At 41.0% G+C, this 18,061-nt stretch overlaps 1 protein-coding gene across 1 annotated transcript in view; it reads left to right on the forward strand.

Moving 5' to 3' along the window:
• Nucleotides 1–16,717, forward strand: part of LOC136437032 (protocadherin Fat 4-like) — a 95,633-nt gene extending 78,916 nt beyond the window's left edge. The window contains exons 9-13 of the mRNA XM_066431472.1: nucleotides 9,247–9,329; nucleotides 12,457–12,764; nucleotides 13,059–13,267; nucleotides 13,514–13,790; nucleotides 14,032–16,717. Coding sequence (XP_066287569.1) covers nucleotides 9,247–9,329; nucleotides 12,457–12,764; nucleotides 13,059–13,267; nucleotides 13,514–13,790; nucleotides 14,032–15,986 — 2,832 coding nt within the window. The 3' untranslated portion in view covers nucleotides 15,987–16,717. The remainder of the gene's footprint in view (nucleotides 1–9,246; nucleotides 9,330–12,456; nucleotides 12,765–13,058; nucleotides 13,268–13,513; nucleotides 13,791–14,031) is intronic.
• Nucleotides 16,718–18,061: the final 1,344 nt, after the last annotated feature.

An 18,061-nucleotide genomic window follows, 5' to 3' on the forward strand; every position in this document is an offset into this window, starting at 1 on the left:
GGTCAAAATTTCAATTTTCGTAATTTTCTTGTTTTGGCAGCAGAAGTTACAATGCAAAAATCCCCCGACTGTTGGCAGAAAACAGCATCTCATTGTTTTGCCTTTTAAAATGTTTGGATTCTTTTCAACATGGTTGCACACTTTCTTGTGAGGTGGCAACGGTATGGCCGGAATGTGGATTTCGTGAGAGCTGGGTTAATCTGCTGGGATTAGAGCACCTTGATTCAGTCCAAACACTGGATTTTCCTAATTCTTCCACCCACCTGGGATCTCCTTCCATGGAGAAGTTGCTGCTGATTAGGAATTTTGCTAAGCTAACACACTTCCGTCTTATCCATTCCTGGATGGAGTTAGTTTGGCTCTGCAAATCCTGTTTGTATTAGTAGGTCTGAGTTCTAATCTTGTTCTAGATTCGGGCACAATCATTTCATTGACTAGGAAAATTCAAAGTGGTGTAAAACCAAAATATACAGATGCCTGTTGCACATTAAAGGTGAATAGAAGTGATTTGGGAAACTTTTAGTTGTTTTATTGTTAAATATTAAGGCCTTTGCTTTACCAGGTCAAGATTTTGTTTTATGAATATCAAGAAGCAGACCATAAGATTTGTTCTTCACAATAATCATAGGAAGTTTAAGGTAACTTCTTTAGAAGGCAAATGCTGCAAAGGAAACCAGGGAATTTTTCAGTAATAGAAAGAAAGTTACATGTATATTCATTTGTAAGACCTTCACTGTGCAAAGATTCCCTCAAATATTTACTGTCAGACAAAAAACTATTTAATCTAACCACAAGCTATCCTCGGATAATTCTTCCGTAACAACTGACTATATAGACTAGTGATGACTTAATACTGCAGCAATAGACATGCCTGATGAGCTGGGGTAGTGAAGGGATTACTGTGGGCTTAGACAGAAGGGACAAGGAGTCTGCTATCTCAACCTGTGAACACAACCCAGCTCAGTAAACTCATCTACAGGCTCTATTTGCTGGGACCTATGGCCATGTTGTTTTAGACACTCTAGATGTGTGAATGCTGTGGGTATTTTGTATTTGAATGCTGGAAAGGTATTCTTGTTTCTACCCTTACCTTGTCCTGGAAGGATTGTCTACTGGGATAAGGCAATTATTTCAATGAATACTGTACATTCAGTTATTTTTGGAGGGCCTTAATTTTACGCTTGGAGGACTGGTGAAAGAAGTACATGTAGATCTTTGGCTGTGTTTTAAATTTGTAGTTGAAACAATGCTTTGCACATAATTTTGTGGTGGAGAGGTCACTGCAAAAATAAAACACGAAAACATTTCGAGATTTACAGTACTAACTGCCAATGCTAGTTGCATCAAATCTCAGAATGTCATCATCTCAACAGCAAAATTTCTCATACCTTTTAAAAGAACATGCTTACCTACATGTATATACTGTTGTGTATTTCTATGCCTGATGTGACACAACAAGAGAACAAGAGATATTTGACTTGAATTTGTGTTGTGACTTTTTAAATCAAGAGAGTATATTCTAAACTTAAAGTAAAACATTTTATTTCTTGTACCCAAAGTCCCAAAGTCCATGATAGGACTGACATTTTTCCATATCGCATTATCTTAGTGTACATCGCTGCTTTTTGCCAGGTGACCTGAAAGCTACAGTGTGACTTCAGGCACTTTGCATTGTAAAAGTACAACTGATAGGAATGTCTGACAACTATCAGAATGTGCATCTAAACATTCTAAGTACTTCTAAACATCCTAAGTGCTAAAAGCCATGTTTTTCTACTGTTAGGTGAATTGACAGATGAATCACGGAGAAGATGGACCCGCAAGCAAACCTTAAACCGGTCACGCATATATCTTGTCTCACAGGAAATCTGAAACCAGTCACGCAGTTTCCTTATCTTACAAGAAGTCTTAAGTTGTAGAAGGTAGCAACTGATCTTAGCGAATATTCAATATGCATACTTTTATGACACTTGTTTGTAGAAGATATACATCAGCCGAACGCAGTGATACAACTAGAAAGCATTTACGTTTCTGTCTTGTAAGTTGTATCTAACTGTTCCAACCCCCAAAAAGCAGACAGCCAGAGAATTTCATTAGTCAGTCCTAAATTACGTATCATGTGAAGCTACCTGTAGACTGCAGGTGTGGGTATGAATTTTTGCCTGGGGGAAAAAGACTTCGCAAAGAAGCACCTTACCACCGGTGACCCAAAAGATTGGGACTATTACAGTCTTCAAAGGCACTACTGGTGTAACAGTATGAACTAATGTGGGCATGCTTGGGTCATATGTCCCACACAATAGACTGGAAGACTCGTCCTACCTGTTTTTTCAGAGGGAGTTATAGGTGTACTTGTATGCATGAGGGGACACAAACAATTCTCAATAAGGCACAAGAAAGGGAGTCTGGATTTTAAAGACTAAGCAAGCTGATAGCAGAAGCTTTAGAAATTACCTATTTTGTGGATATCGCTGAAATTTGTGTCAGCTCCTTGGTCAGCTACTGTACATGTACTTTATATTTAGACGGGCAAGCATAGAGCTCTATGATAATATATTATTAAGATAAAGGCAAGTTTCTTGCTATATTAGAATGCTATAAGCTACATGTACATGTAGGAAGCAAGCAAGCAAACCAGTTTCATATCAGGCCTCGAAATTCTTTTTTGGAGATAGGTGCACTGGTGCACCCAACCAACAAAATTAGGTGCACAGAAAAAATATTGGGTGCACCACATAAAATAAAGCTGAATGTCAGCAAAACATAAGTTTGACACTACTGCCTCCCTTAATTAAGAACTTTAGTCTGTAATTCTATCCAGATGTCAAATTTCAACCAAGTAATACATCAAAATAAAGTACAACAAAGGGTTATATTGCTTTTTCTGATACTTACATTTCAAGAACATTCTGTACGCTAGTGTACAAGAGAACTGTTATTATATAGTGTACAAAAATATCTAGGTGCACTGGTGCACCCACAGTCACAAATTAGGTGCAAAGCTCCAATTTTGGGTGCACACAGGTGCACATGCACCCACTATTTCGAGCCCTGCATATAGATACAAGTATTATAAAGTATGTTAAATTGTAAAAGCAGACAAAATGGAATGTACTACAATGTAACGTAACATGACCTATTTACGTGCAGGAGCAGTTTACGTCCAGTTTGGGTCATGTCCACATGTCGCGGTGTATCACGCCAAAGCCTGTTCTCCTGAGCAACAAAGAACGTCATAAGTATAATCCTTAGCCATCTCTCTCTTTTATACAAAACAATGAAAAAGGTTTAAGTCCAGCGACATAACAGAATAAACTCCTGAACCAGTAACAACAAGTTGCACGGAAGCGTCATGCATGACGTATTTCATATACTTCATGTTTTTCTAACTTACACGATAGCTAGTATCTATTAAACGTAGCTGGCGTTAAATCTTTCTTTGATATTCAGACTATCCATGGTGATTTGAGGTTTGAAACTCTTGCCAGTTTTAGGAAGGTTTGATACAACCTAGCTACCCCCGCTCAGATGATACATTTTTGCACGGCATAACATTATGGCCATGCGTTTATCACGTGAAAGCCACGTGTTGCTGATGTCGGGGAAATTCACAACACAAACATTGTTTTCTTCCATAGCGTCAGGCAAGCAGCGGGACAAACATAGTGACTTTACTGTCATTTGTGTGTAGACTACTTTCGACAGTTACTGTGCATTTTTTTTCTGGTCTATGTTCTTCAAGCATAACGCTAGAAGGGAAAAGACTGAAGTGGAAGATAATGGGTTAGGATATAGGAGATTCTTTTTACACAACCAGGTAATCTCACCTGCTGACGTTTCGGTGTCTGTCAGACACCTTCTTCAGAGCTTCTGACTGGAGTACTGCTTCTCACCGCTATAAGTAGCCGATGCAGGTGGCGCTTTTGCGGTGAGAACGTAATCCCAAACGTGGCTGAGCTTGTATTACTTTGGCCCCCTCCCAGTCAATGACGCAGTTGTTCCTAGCGATATGGTCCGTGACTGCAGATTTCTTCTCTTCTTGTTGTGCCTGTCTTTTCTGAGACCTGGTGTACTTGACAGCATCAATGTTGGTAGTAAAAGACAGAGAAGACAACAGACGCATTCGTTGGATTAAGGAGGCAGTATGGATCAGGAAGTCATCACCAGTGATGAACCGAGACGAGGGGGGATACAAGCTCAGCCACATTTGGGATTACGTTCTCACCGCAAAAGCGCCACCTACATCGGCTACTTATAGCGGTGAGAAGCAGTACTCCAGTCAGAAGCTCTGAAGAAGGTGTCTGACAGACACCAAAACGTCAGCAGGTGAGATTACCTGGTTGTGTAAAAAGAATCTCCTATATCCTATATTCTACCAACCTGATGAAATTATTTTCGGAAGATAATGGGTTAGCCTAGCACAATTTTACATCATATACCCCAGTATGAATGCATGCTCGCACGGCGTTAAAACAGGCGGAGAAAAACTTACAGACCATGCATTTTTCTTTTTAGAAGAGCTGATATTTCTGCCCATTTGGCTCTGTCCGCGCTGTTTTGAGATAAATAACGTTTTGTTCATGTTACATTACTCCTGAGTAGTATAATTGTCTGGTCTAGTCAAACATTGTAATCCAAATTCAGTTCAGTGATTTTACAGTGATTTAACAGTTTGACACACTGAAAGCAGAAGGAAAGAATCATGTTAACGAAAATGTCCGGCCTAAGGTGCGTGTATACTAAAACATAAAAAACGGATACTAGAAACAAGATTAATGGTTAATGGTCTCCAATGTTACAATTATTTGGTTACAGAATGTCCGGAATAGCCCATGGTGGGATCATGATTACATGAGGTATATAAATCAGGGGTTTCCTTTCTTCGACCAGGGGGGAAATGCCATGCTGAATTACGTCTTTACTAGAATTCTCTTTGGGCTGAACATTTAGTAGAAACTGTGCCCAAACGAATATGCAGAATATTTATGTCGGAGGAGTTTGATGCCAAGCAGCTGAATTGAAATTTCTGTCCAACCACCAAAAGATTTTGTAGTAGTCCGGCTCAATTTACAGCCTTTTGGATTAGATTAGGAGGTAGCCCCTTGTTTTGACACTTGGTAATCTCTCTTAATCTTCACTAATCCTCAGCTAATTTCAAAGGATTGAGTCATAAATTTGAAGGTCAGTCTGTACCAGGCTAGAGGTCAGTCTGAGTAAAGAGCAGCCACCTAGACTTCAACCTGTGAAATGTTGTCCTTTTCTTGGCTCTTCCTACAGAAAGGCTGTTTGCCTTGAATTTGGAATGATTCCAGATTTAATACTCCTTTAATTTGTAAAGGTAAAATTGTATTTCTGAGCACTTTTTTTCTCTTCAAAGTGGAGACGGGAGCAGATTTCTGCAAAATTGTGTATTCGTCTGTTTTTCTGGTTACAGTGGTTACAACTTAAATACAAGCAATATTTGCTGAAGTCGGTTAGGATATTTCCCCTCAAGCTGTTTAATTTCCTCTGCCTCTTCCTCACCTGAAGGGGTAGACAACAACTGTACATATGGAGTATTTCCAGCTTCCTGTCAGTTGATACTTGTTCAATTGTTTACCGGGAAGGCAGGTAGCATGTGCTGTGGTGTACCTTCTACATTGTAGGGTCATGGGGTTTCAAATCCCAGTCTATGGGTAGGGGTTATAGTCCTTCAAAGAAGTGCTGTAAATTCATTTAGTTTCATGGGGACCTAATGTTGCAGTAAGTGTCTTTCGCTATGTTTGCAGTTCAAACCATTCTGTTGTACAGGAGTAATTCAATGGAAACACATATTCACGGTGTCATAATCTCCCAGTGGAAAGGTCAGTAAGACCTCAGCGAACGATTCGATAGTTACAACAAACGGATGAACTCCTCTTTTTGGTATCACTGCTACATTTCTTCACTGTTGCATCTACAAGAATGCCATGCATGTGTAGCGAAGAACTGGTTTGAAACTCTAGCCAGGTGGACTCTTGTTGCACAGGTGTTAATCTGTGTTCTATGGTACCATATCAGGTGTTCCGCAACCCACATTCCTTCAACACTTCCTTAGCACAGGTAATAGGCAGGTTGTTCTGGTCTCCTGGCTCCTGTAACGCTTCTTTGTTTTCACCTGGCTGTGTTTCCCAAACGGAGTAATATTACCAGCACTGTTTCCCTATTTCTTAGAGCAAGGCAATATTTGTTTCCATTTCTTAAAACAGGTAGTGGACCGGTAGTTAGTTACCCAGAGTGTGTATCCGAGGGTTCAGAGTTCACCGTATACCGTATAGTTGCAATGTAGTTAGTTCATCCATTTCACTTGCCACTCAATGCTTTGAGGTATTGTCTACTATTCATGTCGCTTATCAAAAAGAACAAAGGGATTTGCACAGTACATTGTTTGTGTCATTGCCACAATTGTTTCTTTCATTATATTCTGATGATAGTGTATATATATGGTATAGAAACATAAATTGAAGGAAGTATATCTACTTTTCTACATGTATGCTTGTTCATGCCAAGCCAGGTTCCACCTTGCTCTCAGACACCCAACCACACAGGGTTCCAGGATGGCAGACTGCCTCAGCTGTTAATTGATTCCCTCCATTCGAGCGTAATGTTGAGCCTGGGCCAAGGCATTGGCTGCCACCTCTTACAAACCCACTGATGTTTGGGCAGCTTTCCCACCATACAGTACTCAGAATTACATCAAGTGGCCACCCTTTATGAAAACTGACTTGCAAAAGAATGGAGGGTAGAGAGAGCGGAGAGTGGAGGCCCCTCAGGCCTTTAAGAAAATGACTCCGTTTCTTGTGTTTTCCATATCGTGGGAGGGGCATTCCAGCTAAGACAAGAACTCAATGATTTCCTAAGGCGAACTTTACAACAAAAAGAAACAAAGGTTGTTGAATTTTGTTTAATTGTAACTATGGTAACTAGAGGTAAAGTCAAACCACCTGCCGGTTGTTATTTTTTTCTTGTGAGGGCTTTCCCCCAGTGTTTGAAAACTTTTTTAACTGTCAAATTTTGCCCTCTGTGGTGCCAACTCTAAATCAACTGTGAGACGTTTAGGATCATAGTTCATCTAGGTGATCTCTCTCTATTAGCCCCCTACTCCTCCCACATAACACATGTAGACAACGCACAGCCAGCTTTTGGGGACAAATCTTCCCAGCATTTTAAGGCAATTTATTCTTCTTCATTTTTTTATACTCTAACATTGGAAAGAAGAAATTGAATACCTTCTTAGACTAGGCCCTGTCTTTGTAACACTGTACTGCAGACAAAAAAAGAGATCAAATTTGCAAACATATTAAGCATAAATCGAGTATTTATTTGGACTATTCTAAACTACCTAACTGTGTGATATGCCAAGAACTGACCTCGACTTGCTTCTGTCTACATGTACAGCAGTAAAATAAAACAGATAACTATATGAAGAATGTATTGTTTCTTTTTTCTGTATTGTACACATAGGCGTATTGTAAGCAAGGTGTTTATAAGCTAAGGACAGTTCTGGCAGTGGTAACCTGCCTGAGCCCCAATTAACTGTTGACTGAAGTATTTTGGGTCTAGCTGCAATGTTTGCCTGCTCGTCTTGCATGTTTGCTGTTGTTTTTCCGCCATGTTGGTCACACAGACTAGTGTTTGTCCCACTTGTTTGGTGTTTGTAGGGAAGGGAGGCTGTCCAGAGGGGGAAAGGATGGGCCTAAAGAGTGATTGACAGCTGTCATTTGAAGTCATGAGCTAAAAGGGAAATATTCTGCTGTTCAAGACCAATTAGCAACTCAGAATGTAATAGTGGCACAGTACCACCAAATTTTCAATATGTGAAAGCTAAGGAGTAAAAATATATCTACATGAAGATGACCCAAATCTAGCTCTTACGTACTGTGATGTCTAAAGAGGAGGACACAAAGTGTTAGTCTTTCACTTCTGACATCAGGACATTTCCTGCCTTTGATTCGTCTTCAAGCACCCGGAGTTCCTCTGAGCGCTCAACCACCTTGGCCTATCAGGTGACGGTACAAACACAACAACCTGTTTAAAAAAAAGAGAAAGAACCTCACAAGCCTGTCACCAGATTTTTAGGATTGTCCTAGATTCCCCCAAAAAGCTTCAGAGTACAAACAACATTATGTAAGCCTGACAGTGAAAACTTTTAACCAACTTCCATCTCCCTTGACCTGTTTGATAGTAGTCTCAGGACAATGGAAACTAACAAAAGTTACAGAAAAGCCGAACCCGGATTCTCCTGACAGACTGGCAAACAGCACGGCCTGCCCAACATTCTGTCCTGACAGTGAGCAAACGTTGAGTCGTAGTTCCTGCACAGGTGCCATGTACAATGTCCGACAAGCGTGGAGGTGAAAATAAAGGTCCGACACCGGATACTGTGGTGCAATCCTCTAAAAGACCTTGCTTCTTTGTTGTCTGGACCGAGTCACTGTTGACTTGACTCATACTTTATGTACCGTGTCGACGTGCCATATCGTGATGGTGCTTTTCCGTTGCACGTTTGGCTCTGTCGTTTGACGTGTTAAAAGTCCATATGTTTGTTCTGTTAGACTATTTCTACATTGGCGTCGTCAGCAGGTTCATGTTTTCCTCTTTGGTCAATATGTACAAGTTGATGTTAAAGTAATGGTTTAAAGTCGACGTTGTAACAGCGTAAGTATGTTGTTTGTTGCTGTCCTCTTTAGAAGGATTAGGTTTGCTCTTGACATTGTTCTGTTGAAGATGAATGATTTAAAAATGAATTACGATCTCTGTCAGAGTTCCAACACAATGACTGTTCAGAGAGACTGGATGTAGTGCATGCAGGTTGGGCCACACACCTTGATCATATGGATGACAAGTGCAATTGCATTGATCCCGACCTATTGGGTAAATAAAACAAAAGAAGATAAATCATGACAACAATAAAGAACAAAGAGTATTACATTAAAAATACAGTCAAACATGTAGATGTGACCACTTTCACACAAGGACCACCTGGCTATTGTAACCACTTCATTTTTCATTGTCCCTTAGATACACATATATACGCATATAAGAAGTGTCTTTAGTGACCACTTGTCCTCATGGGCAGTTTTGATCATTGTAAATGCAACTTATGACAAGACAGTTATATGAATGGAAATCTCAGTGTGTGCTATGTACTTAATGTAACATAAGAATGATATATATATTTTATGAACAGAATGTTGATATTGAAGAACGATGTATTTTGTTTTTCAGGACGGTACCCTGATAGTGGACAACTGTGGTTCCTCCTCACCTGCTGGTTTCTGTCGGAACACTGGAGGCACCGGGACAGCAAGGTAACACATCTATGTTTTCTACATGTGCCTTTCTACATACTGTGATTCTTGTTTCTTTCACTGTAACTTTATGTTGACAGTTTCTCACGGTCACCTCTGTTACGTGAACTTATCATCACCGTGAAAAAACCTGTTGTTATTATTTCAAATTCCTTCTCACATCCGCTCTGTAAAACACTTGCCACCATCGTGAAGTTAAAGTTCAGTGAAAATGTCCATTTTCCTTACACCGTGAAATTTTGCTACCGTGAAGATAAAGTGAATTACATTATATCCATTCACCCTCTGGCTGTGTCATGTAGCAATCTGCAGTTTCACAGGAGGCTGCTAGGGGACCTTGTAATGGTAATGAAACCTTCTAATTAAGTTCTAGCCAAAAGATATTTTTCGGCAGAGTGTTGAAAGGGCTCTTGATTTAGATCTTTTCATAGAAATATGTTCACTACTCATGGACAAGAATAAGTCGTAGTCAGAATTCTGTTTATAGTCCATAATCATACTGTTACAAGTGGTTCCTGCAACAAACCTTGTCTTGCCTTACTAGTCCTTCAACCGTCACCCTGCTGCCTAACCCCATAGTCAATACAAAGTTAGGGCCAAACAGCTGCCTTAGCAGACTGAAGGTTAGACCAACCTACCCAGCGATCAAATAAGAAACATAGATATAACGATAACCTCCCTAGTAGAGGTAGCACTGCTTGGTATGGAGTAACAGGACTATAGACAATGATTTATTTTCCAGGCATTTTTAATCATAACTGTATGTGGGGTTCGGGGTGATGGCAGTGAACTTGATGTTGGAATGTGTCCTCCGAAACCTCACGTCTCATATTATTGGGACCACCCCTTAGATAATGCAGGCTCCTCAGCGAAATTGCAATGCACCTTCAAGTTTAAGGTTAAAGGGTTGCTTCAAGTGCATAAGAAAAATGTTGAATATGTTCTTGAATACATTGACCCAGTTTAAAGGAAAAATGACTTCCTTGATAAAAAATATTGGCATATACATGTAACTGAATCAAATAAGTTCAGATAATCTGCAAATTAATCTGCAAATTGAAAATTAAGAAAACCATTGAGAGCTTTTAAAATCACAAATTTGATTAGATCAATTATTTAAAAAATTATATTTTGATGTAACTGTTGATATGCTCAGTTGTAAGGCATCTCTATGACCACCTGCTGTCAAGGAACCAATTATCCTAGAAGAGGTAGAAAGCCTTGTATAACTTTAGACCAACGTTATAAAGGGCACAGTTGTAGCCTTGATGTCCTTATGACTTTTCAATGGCCAAAGTACATCAAAGAAGGGAAATATTGGCAAGATTTACTAATAATATGATTCATTGCACCTTTTAAAAAACAACTCGTGCCAAAACGACATTTCACTTGTCTTTATGTCCTTTCTTAAGGCCTTGGCTTGTACTTCACACCACATACTTGAAAGCTAAGACTTGGATCGTGACAATTTGGGGTGTATGGAATTTCCAATTTCAAATGTTTAAACGTTTAAGAAAGTTGAAGTAGTGCCAGAGAACATTGAAAACATTGGAATCGAGGGATAAAAAACGACATTGAATTTAGATCTGACAGTTTTCCTCCACACCTTCCTTGTAATTTCTAAAAAATGATAATTTCTTATATGAGTTATTATCAATAATACATTTTTCTTGCTGTGTTGACATTTTGCGGAGCACAAACACATCTACCAAGTTTACCACCTCTCACTGCATCATTCAAATTGCCATCTAAATTCCACTAATGCCACAGCACATACTGTACATTGCTTGTCTTTGCAAGATAACCTCAGCTGTCTATAACATACAGTACTGTGTCTTCACACACACACCAAACTTCAGCTTTGAAGCTAAGACCACTTCAGTTTTTAGAGTACATTGTCAGGACTTGTTGAGGAAAAAATTGGCTCAACATGTAACAATAATAAACTAAGAAATAGTATGCAATATGTGCTGTGGTCCGCTTCTTCTAAGTGATTGACAAAATATTCTTTTAAAACATAAATGTTTATCTTATAAAGTGTTGTGTTTATACCTTGACATCGTTTTGTATTCAAGTAAAGATAACAAACATGATTTGTAGTTGATTAATAGCAGCATTATATTCATCAAAAACATAACATGTTTAGGAAAAACTGACAGTTGCAAGTTCTTTGATATTTTGGGTTGGACTTAAGATAATAAACGCAACTCCAAACTGACTGGTAAGAGAGTGATAATCTTATCTAAGACACGTAATGTTTACTGAAAACTGACAGTTGACTTCATTTTGCTGTCATTATGAGTAACAAAATATGACTACAAACTGACTTGCTGTTGTACGTGATAGGCAAGCTTTGTGTTACGATGTACAGGAATTGTTCTAGTTGTGCATCCAATTTCCAAGAAAGTTGACCCCACAAATCTCACATGACTTGTACATAAATTCTGCCCAGCAAATCAAAGCTGCAAATTGTTGACACTTAGCATACGGGCATTGCTTTTTGCTTTGGAGACTTTTTGAAAAAATTTCAGTAACAATTTAAAGAAATTTAAAAACAGCACTATTGTGAGGAATCAGACCATTCCAATGTTTGAGTGGGCATTTTATGAATTAAGTTATTTTTGTGCTGCAATGTACTGCAATTTACATGTTATTACCAAAAGCTTGACTACTTTCAAATTACACCTGCGGCATACATGTACATGTACATTCATTTGTAGTTTCCATGGAATTAATTACAAATATTCCTAGATTCTGATTCATGTCTTCTTTACTTTACTTGTTTACTTTGCTTATTACTTGCACTAAAAATTGTTACGATCTATTCATAACTTTTTAAAGAAGTCTTGTTAACGAAGGAAACAAACAACAGACTTTTGAAAGCATTGGTGAAATCAGTAATTGATTTCTGCCTAACTGTACAACCTGCATCTGCTAATCAGCCTTGTGAGGTCATTCCTCCTCTTAAACAAATAAACCCTTCCTGACAGGATAATCCACTGGTTGGTGCCTCAGGGGGAGGAATAATCCCCCTACTATACACAGATAAATCCCTGGCTCCTTGGAAATGGCCTTGAAGATTTTCTCTACCACCTCTTCTGACATCTACTCCATTGTTTTTTTGCAGCGGCTTGGACCTGAGCGGCCTACCCATGATGCTTGGTGGTGTGCAGACGATCGATGCAATTCTGGTGCGCCCAGGACAGGTTTCATCCAACGATTTCGTGGGCTGCATCCGGGAGGTCACGATAAACGGCGTGCCACTCAACCTTGCAGGACCCCTCTCTTCCCGCGGTATTTCTGACAGGTGTCCCAGGGCCGCGGGAGACGTTTGCTTGCCAGATCCGTGTAAAAACGGCGCTGCATGCCAAGACAAATGGTCCGGTCACCAGTGCCAGTGTTCGGACATTTACGTTGGAGACAACTGCGACAAAAGTGAGTGCTTCACTGCCTTTGTAATACTGTATTCTTAATACATACAATGCCATGTGTCAATGCAGCATCCATCATCCTTTTTTCAGTGACATGCCAAATTAAAGATAACTGAAGCTTACCTTTTTTTTGCACTACCCTTGTTTAATCCAAGGGTGCAAAGTGCAGCATATTGTTTGTAGCTTGTGTGTGTTTGTTTCTGCTATGCAGTCTCTGTGTGTTATGCCGGAGTGCACTATGCGTGAAGTCTGCCATATCTGATTGCTTGTTTCTCACCAACACCACCATTTTTTACAGGACGCGTTCCCTTCTCCTTCGGAGGCAACAGTTTTGTGGAGTTCCAGATCAAGGAGAGCTATGTACGGCAACTACAGCTTGGGAACCAGGTTTCCGGTCGCAGGAGGAGAGCCAATCAGGACACATCTCTGTCTCTCAAGTTCCGCACAAGAGAGAACAGCGGACTCTTGCTGTATGCCGGAGGCTCCACCAGATACACTGTCCTAGAGGTAAACTTGCACTAAAACTACATCTGATCTGAAAATACGCTGCTCTCTATTATCTGTATGAACTTCAATTTGCTGCATGCTGTATTTTGCAGCAGTTGTTAGAATTTATTCGTATTTATTTTTTTAACCTTTTTCCAGCTGCCCAACCCAATAACTAATACAAATTTGATGCTGAAAGGCTACTTTAGCATGTTGAAGGTTAAAAGTCACTAGACTTGACCAGGAGTGTTGTCTGTATTTCACCAGGTTAAGGCAGGAAAGCTGGTGTACTCGTACAATGCGGGATCTGGACACAGGACCAGAGAGATGGACGTGGCGGTCACCAACGGCCTGTGGCACAAGGTGACCCTGGTGCGTAGAAGCACCTCCACCTCGTTGTTCCTCCAGAACGAAGAACAGACGCAGACGGACTGGAACACAGAAATCACCGGAACGACCCACGATTTCCTCAGCTCTGACGTTGCCACCATGTCGGTGGGTGGAACCAACACTCCAGTCACTATTGAGGGCCAGACTTTACCAGGTACGTGTCTACACCAGTATTCTTACATGTACTTGTACAATGTAAATCTCATTTTCTTTTGACAAATGTACACTGTAAAAACACATTCTAGTTTCTTAATAGTACCAAGTTAAAAGGCAACAATCCTCTATGTGATTGCATTGTATTGAAAGGATACATGTGTGTAAAATGTTGTATGCATCTGTCACATTTGAAGTTTTGCCTCTGGTTTAACAAATGCTAAATTTTGTTTTCTGTGCAGGATTTGATGGCTGTGTAGACGAGCTGAGGTTGAACGGTCAACTCCTTCCATTCGTCGGGTCTAATGACATCGTCATCGCGACTCCGTCGGAAAATGTTGATGAAGGCTGCCCCAGCCCTCCCGTGTGTGTGCCCAATCCTTGCCCTAACAACCTTCTCTGTATCGACCAATGGCTGGAGTATGAATGTTCAGCGCCCGGTGCTTGTGGGTCGTCTCCCTGCAAGAACAACGGAACATGTATTCCTAATGACAGCGGATTCAGGTGTCGCTGTGATGGCAACTACAACGGCACTCTTTGTGAAAATGCTCTCGCGTGCATCGGATTTACGTGTGGGACCAACGAAGTGTGTGTCGGTGTAGGGGCCACGGGTCGCGCGTGCCAGTGTGTGGAGGGATTTAGCGGCGACAACTGCGAGATCAAGCTTCCACACAGCTCCGGGACTGGGTTACACATCGGCGTGATTATCGTTATCGTGTTCTTCTGTCTCGTTGCGGTCATCATCCTCATTGCCTTTATCGTCTACCACCGGCGCCGCATGCTGAGGAAGAAGGAGCAGCTTCCCAAAACTGCCAAACAAAATGGCGGGCACATGGCGAACGGTGGTCAGGAAAACAGAGCGTACAACACTGATGACATTGATTCTGTGACACCATACCTGGGCGACGGAATGATGAGTAGCGACACCATGTACGACCAGAAAGCCATGCACTTCAATGAACGGGAGGTAAAGATGCGCGACCCCACACCTGACATCATCGAACGTGGACGCGGCTCTGTTCCAATCGACAACATGGATGATGATGATGTTGTCATTGAGAACGATGATGGCATTACAGCATTAAGTCGCCTGCCGGAAGACCGAGACGCGTTTCCTGAACACTACGACTTGGAAAATGCCAGTAGTATTGCTCCCTCCGACATTGACGTGACGTACCAAGCGTACTACAAAGCATTCCGCGAAGGGAAGCGGTACAAACAACCGGTACCCAACCGTCACAACCACCACCCGCGACAAAGCCCCAGCAGCCTTCTCCACCAAGTGCACATGAGAGACAGTCCCAACCACCTCGCTCGAAAAAGCCCCAACCATCTTTCACACAGGGACAGTCCGAGCTTCCAAGTCTCGGCCCGCCAAAGCCCTGCCAGCCACCTTCTCCGCCAAAGCCCTAACCACCTGGCCAGACAGAGCCCCGCTAGCCATTTAGAAGGGCCCATGAGGCCTCTGGGCCTGAGGACTACTTCTGATCACCTGCCTCCGTCCGAGCACGGCAGCCACTACAGCGGCAGCAGCATGGGCTCCAAGAATCGCCATAGAGCAAAGAGTCCATGTGCCAGCTCCCACGGACGAGGCAGCAGGCCCAGCAGTAGGTTAAAACAACCCATAGAACAGATTGAGATGGACAGTGGGCCTCCCGTAGGGCTGTCAGTTGAAGAAGTAGAGATGCTCAATGCTCGCCCAAGGCACAGCGTAGCCAGCACCATGGACGGTGCATCATCCATAACCGAAAGAACTATGCCAGTCAACGACAAAATCATGAGTCTCCTCGAACCCCCCGATTTGTTAGAACCTCCTGAAAGTAGCACAGAGGAGAGCCAGGACGATTCCTTTACCTGCTCCGAGTTTGAGTACGAGCGGGAGAAACCGCTTAGAAGCAGAAGCGACTTTGACCCCAGAACTAACAAGATGTTCCCTCACGGCGACAACGGTTCGTTCGGAGGGTCCCTGAGTACGCTGCTAGAGGGTGACGATCCGCAGAAGAAACAGGCCCTCCCTCCGAATGGCACGTTCAGCTGGGACTACTTACTGAACTGGGGCCCGAACTTTGAGAATCTGGTGGGGGTGTTCTCAGACATTGCTGCTTTGCCTCCCGACGCACAGAGCAGGGAACAACAGAACTCCGATGAAACAACAACAAAAGTTAATGGTGTGGCTAACAATGAAGAGTATGTATAGGAAAACGATTATTAATTTGTTGCCCTACTTGGTACAGTTGTACATGTATCACACGCAAGTGTAAATGCTTTCTTGTAATGCTTGGTACAGTTGTACATGTATCACACGCAAGTGTAAATGCTTTCTTGTAATTTAGTAAAGAATCGATGGTGAACACAGATATGTCTATCCAGTGAATAGAGCATCATGTAGAAAAATAAATGTGTGATTACTTTTATTATAAAGTTGTCAACCATATCATAATAATATAAGTGATGCCACATACATGTATTCCTTGTGCCATTTGTATCTTCACCAGCAAATTTCTGCACTTTTTCCAAGATTTTTAAACTTATCACGTCACAGTCATGCTTCCTTATATGGCGAAATCTATATTTTTGTATCCTCCATGGAAGTTGTCCACAAACAATGAATGAATTCAGTAATACATAAGTAGACAATTAAGTGGAAAATCTATTCAAGGTACATTTGTACGTTTTAGAATTGTGTACAGCATTGTTTGAAACATTACTGTTTTATAGTGTCAAATATGACAACTCCACCAATTGTAGAAGTGGAAATGGATGTGTATAGATAGGGACAGATAGAAAAAAAGTGTTTTTATATAATGTATGTAAGCTGAATGTTTTTGTCTGTTGTGTCCAGATGTAGTTGATTGTATTAATATTGATTACAAGCTTTTGTATATTTGTATGGCAATATTGGAATAAAATTTTCCAGTATGAACTTAATTATTGTCTTCTTGATATGTTGGGTTTCTGATGAATGTGTGAGTGAATGAATGAATGAATGAATGAATGAGTTGACTAGTGGATGAATAGACCAGTGAATGAATGAATGAATGAATGAAAAGAAAGGAATGAAAGAATCTTAGCTCTTAAAAGGGCTAAATTATATGGGTCTTTAGTAAGGCTACACTAAGTAACTTTTATGGATGACACCCCCTGCAGACTTCAAATATGATGCAAGAGCACAAAATACAAGGTTCTTACATTCTAAAATAGAGACCAGCGACGTTGTAACAAGAATGGAAGGGACCAAATATGGTATGACAGCCAACAAGTCTGTTATTCCTGTATTCAAGAAGTGCAGAAAGTGATATTAGTGTGAAAACCTACAATGTAGTATCACCAACTACACTCAGGGCTTCCACCCTACTGTCACTTCTACAACTACACTCATGGCTACCTCACTAGTGTCTTTATTTATTTATTGTCAAATGCAACAATACATTAACCGACTCTCACGGCAGCGTAGCCGATATTGGAGAGTCGACATGTATGGACAGACAGATACAAAAGCAAAGGAAAATTACACAACACTAGTTCAGATGCAATGCTACAATCAATCAATGTCACTTCTACAAGTACACTCAAGGCTACCTCACAACATATCTTCAATTTTTTTTTTGTATCTTATTGTCGGAGGGAACAAGATTTCTTTAATGTTTTTCCGAATCGGACAAATCAATGCACGCACGAATGTCATCCATGGAATTTACTTGCTGTGGCCTAAACCGTTATAGATCAACTCTCTACAAACAGGTATTCAGAGACTATGCAGCATGACGGAATAGCATTGTACAATGTGAGTGAAAGAATGGGGCAATGTAGAGAATGCAATTAAATCAAAGGCATTCACACTGGATCTGACATCTGACCGAAGAGGTTGCCAAACTCATTACCACTCTGGAAGTGCAACAGCGCCCTCTTGCAGTTAAGGTTAGTACTAACAATCATTGATATTTTAGAGTAAATCAGTATTCCCACTTCGTCAGGGCCGAGCTAATAATCATTCCACTAGTTTTCCTGGATTCCATTATACAACAACCACAATGATACATTCATGTGTACGCACTGATCCTGACCTCTCGATGTAGATATCATGCACTATAGACGCTATTTTAAGTCATATATATCCAATCGATTATATGTACTGTATATGTTGCTGTAGATTGTTTATGCTGCCCATGCCTAATTCCATTATGACATCTTTTCTCTGTCAGTAGGGCTAGCAACAGGCTATTTGGGCAGCCCTGGCCGTGTGTGATGAACAACCAAACCAATGAATGGATG

This window comes from Branchiostoma lanceolatum, chromosome 6, assembly GCF_035083965.1.
Source record: "Branchiostoma lanceolatum isolate klBraLanc5 chromosome 6, klBraLanc5.hap2, whole genome shotgun sequence".
Lineage (NCBI taxonomy): Eukaryota > Metazoa > Chordata > Leptocardii > Amphioxiformes > Branchiostomatidae > Branchiostoma > Branchiostoma lanceolatum.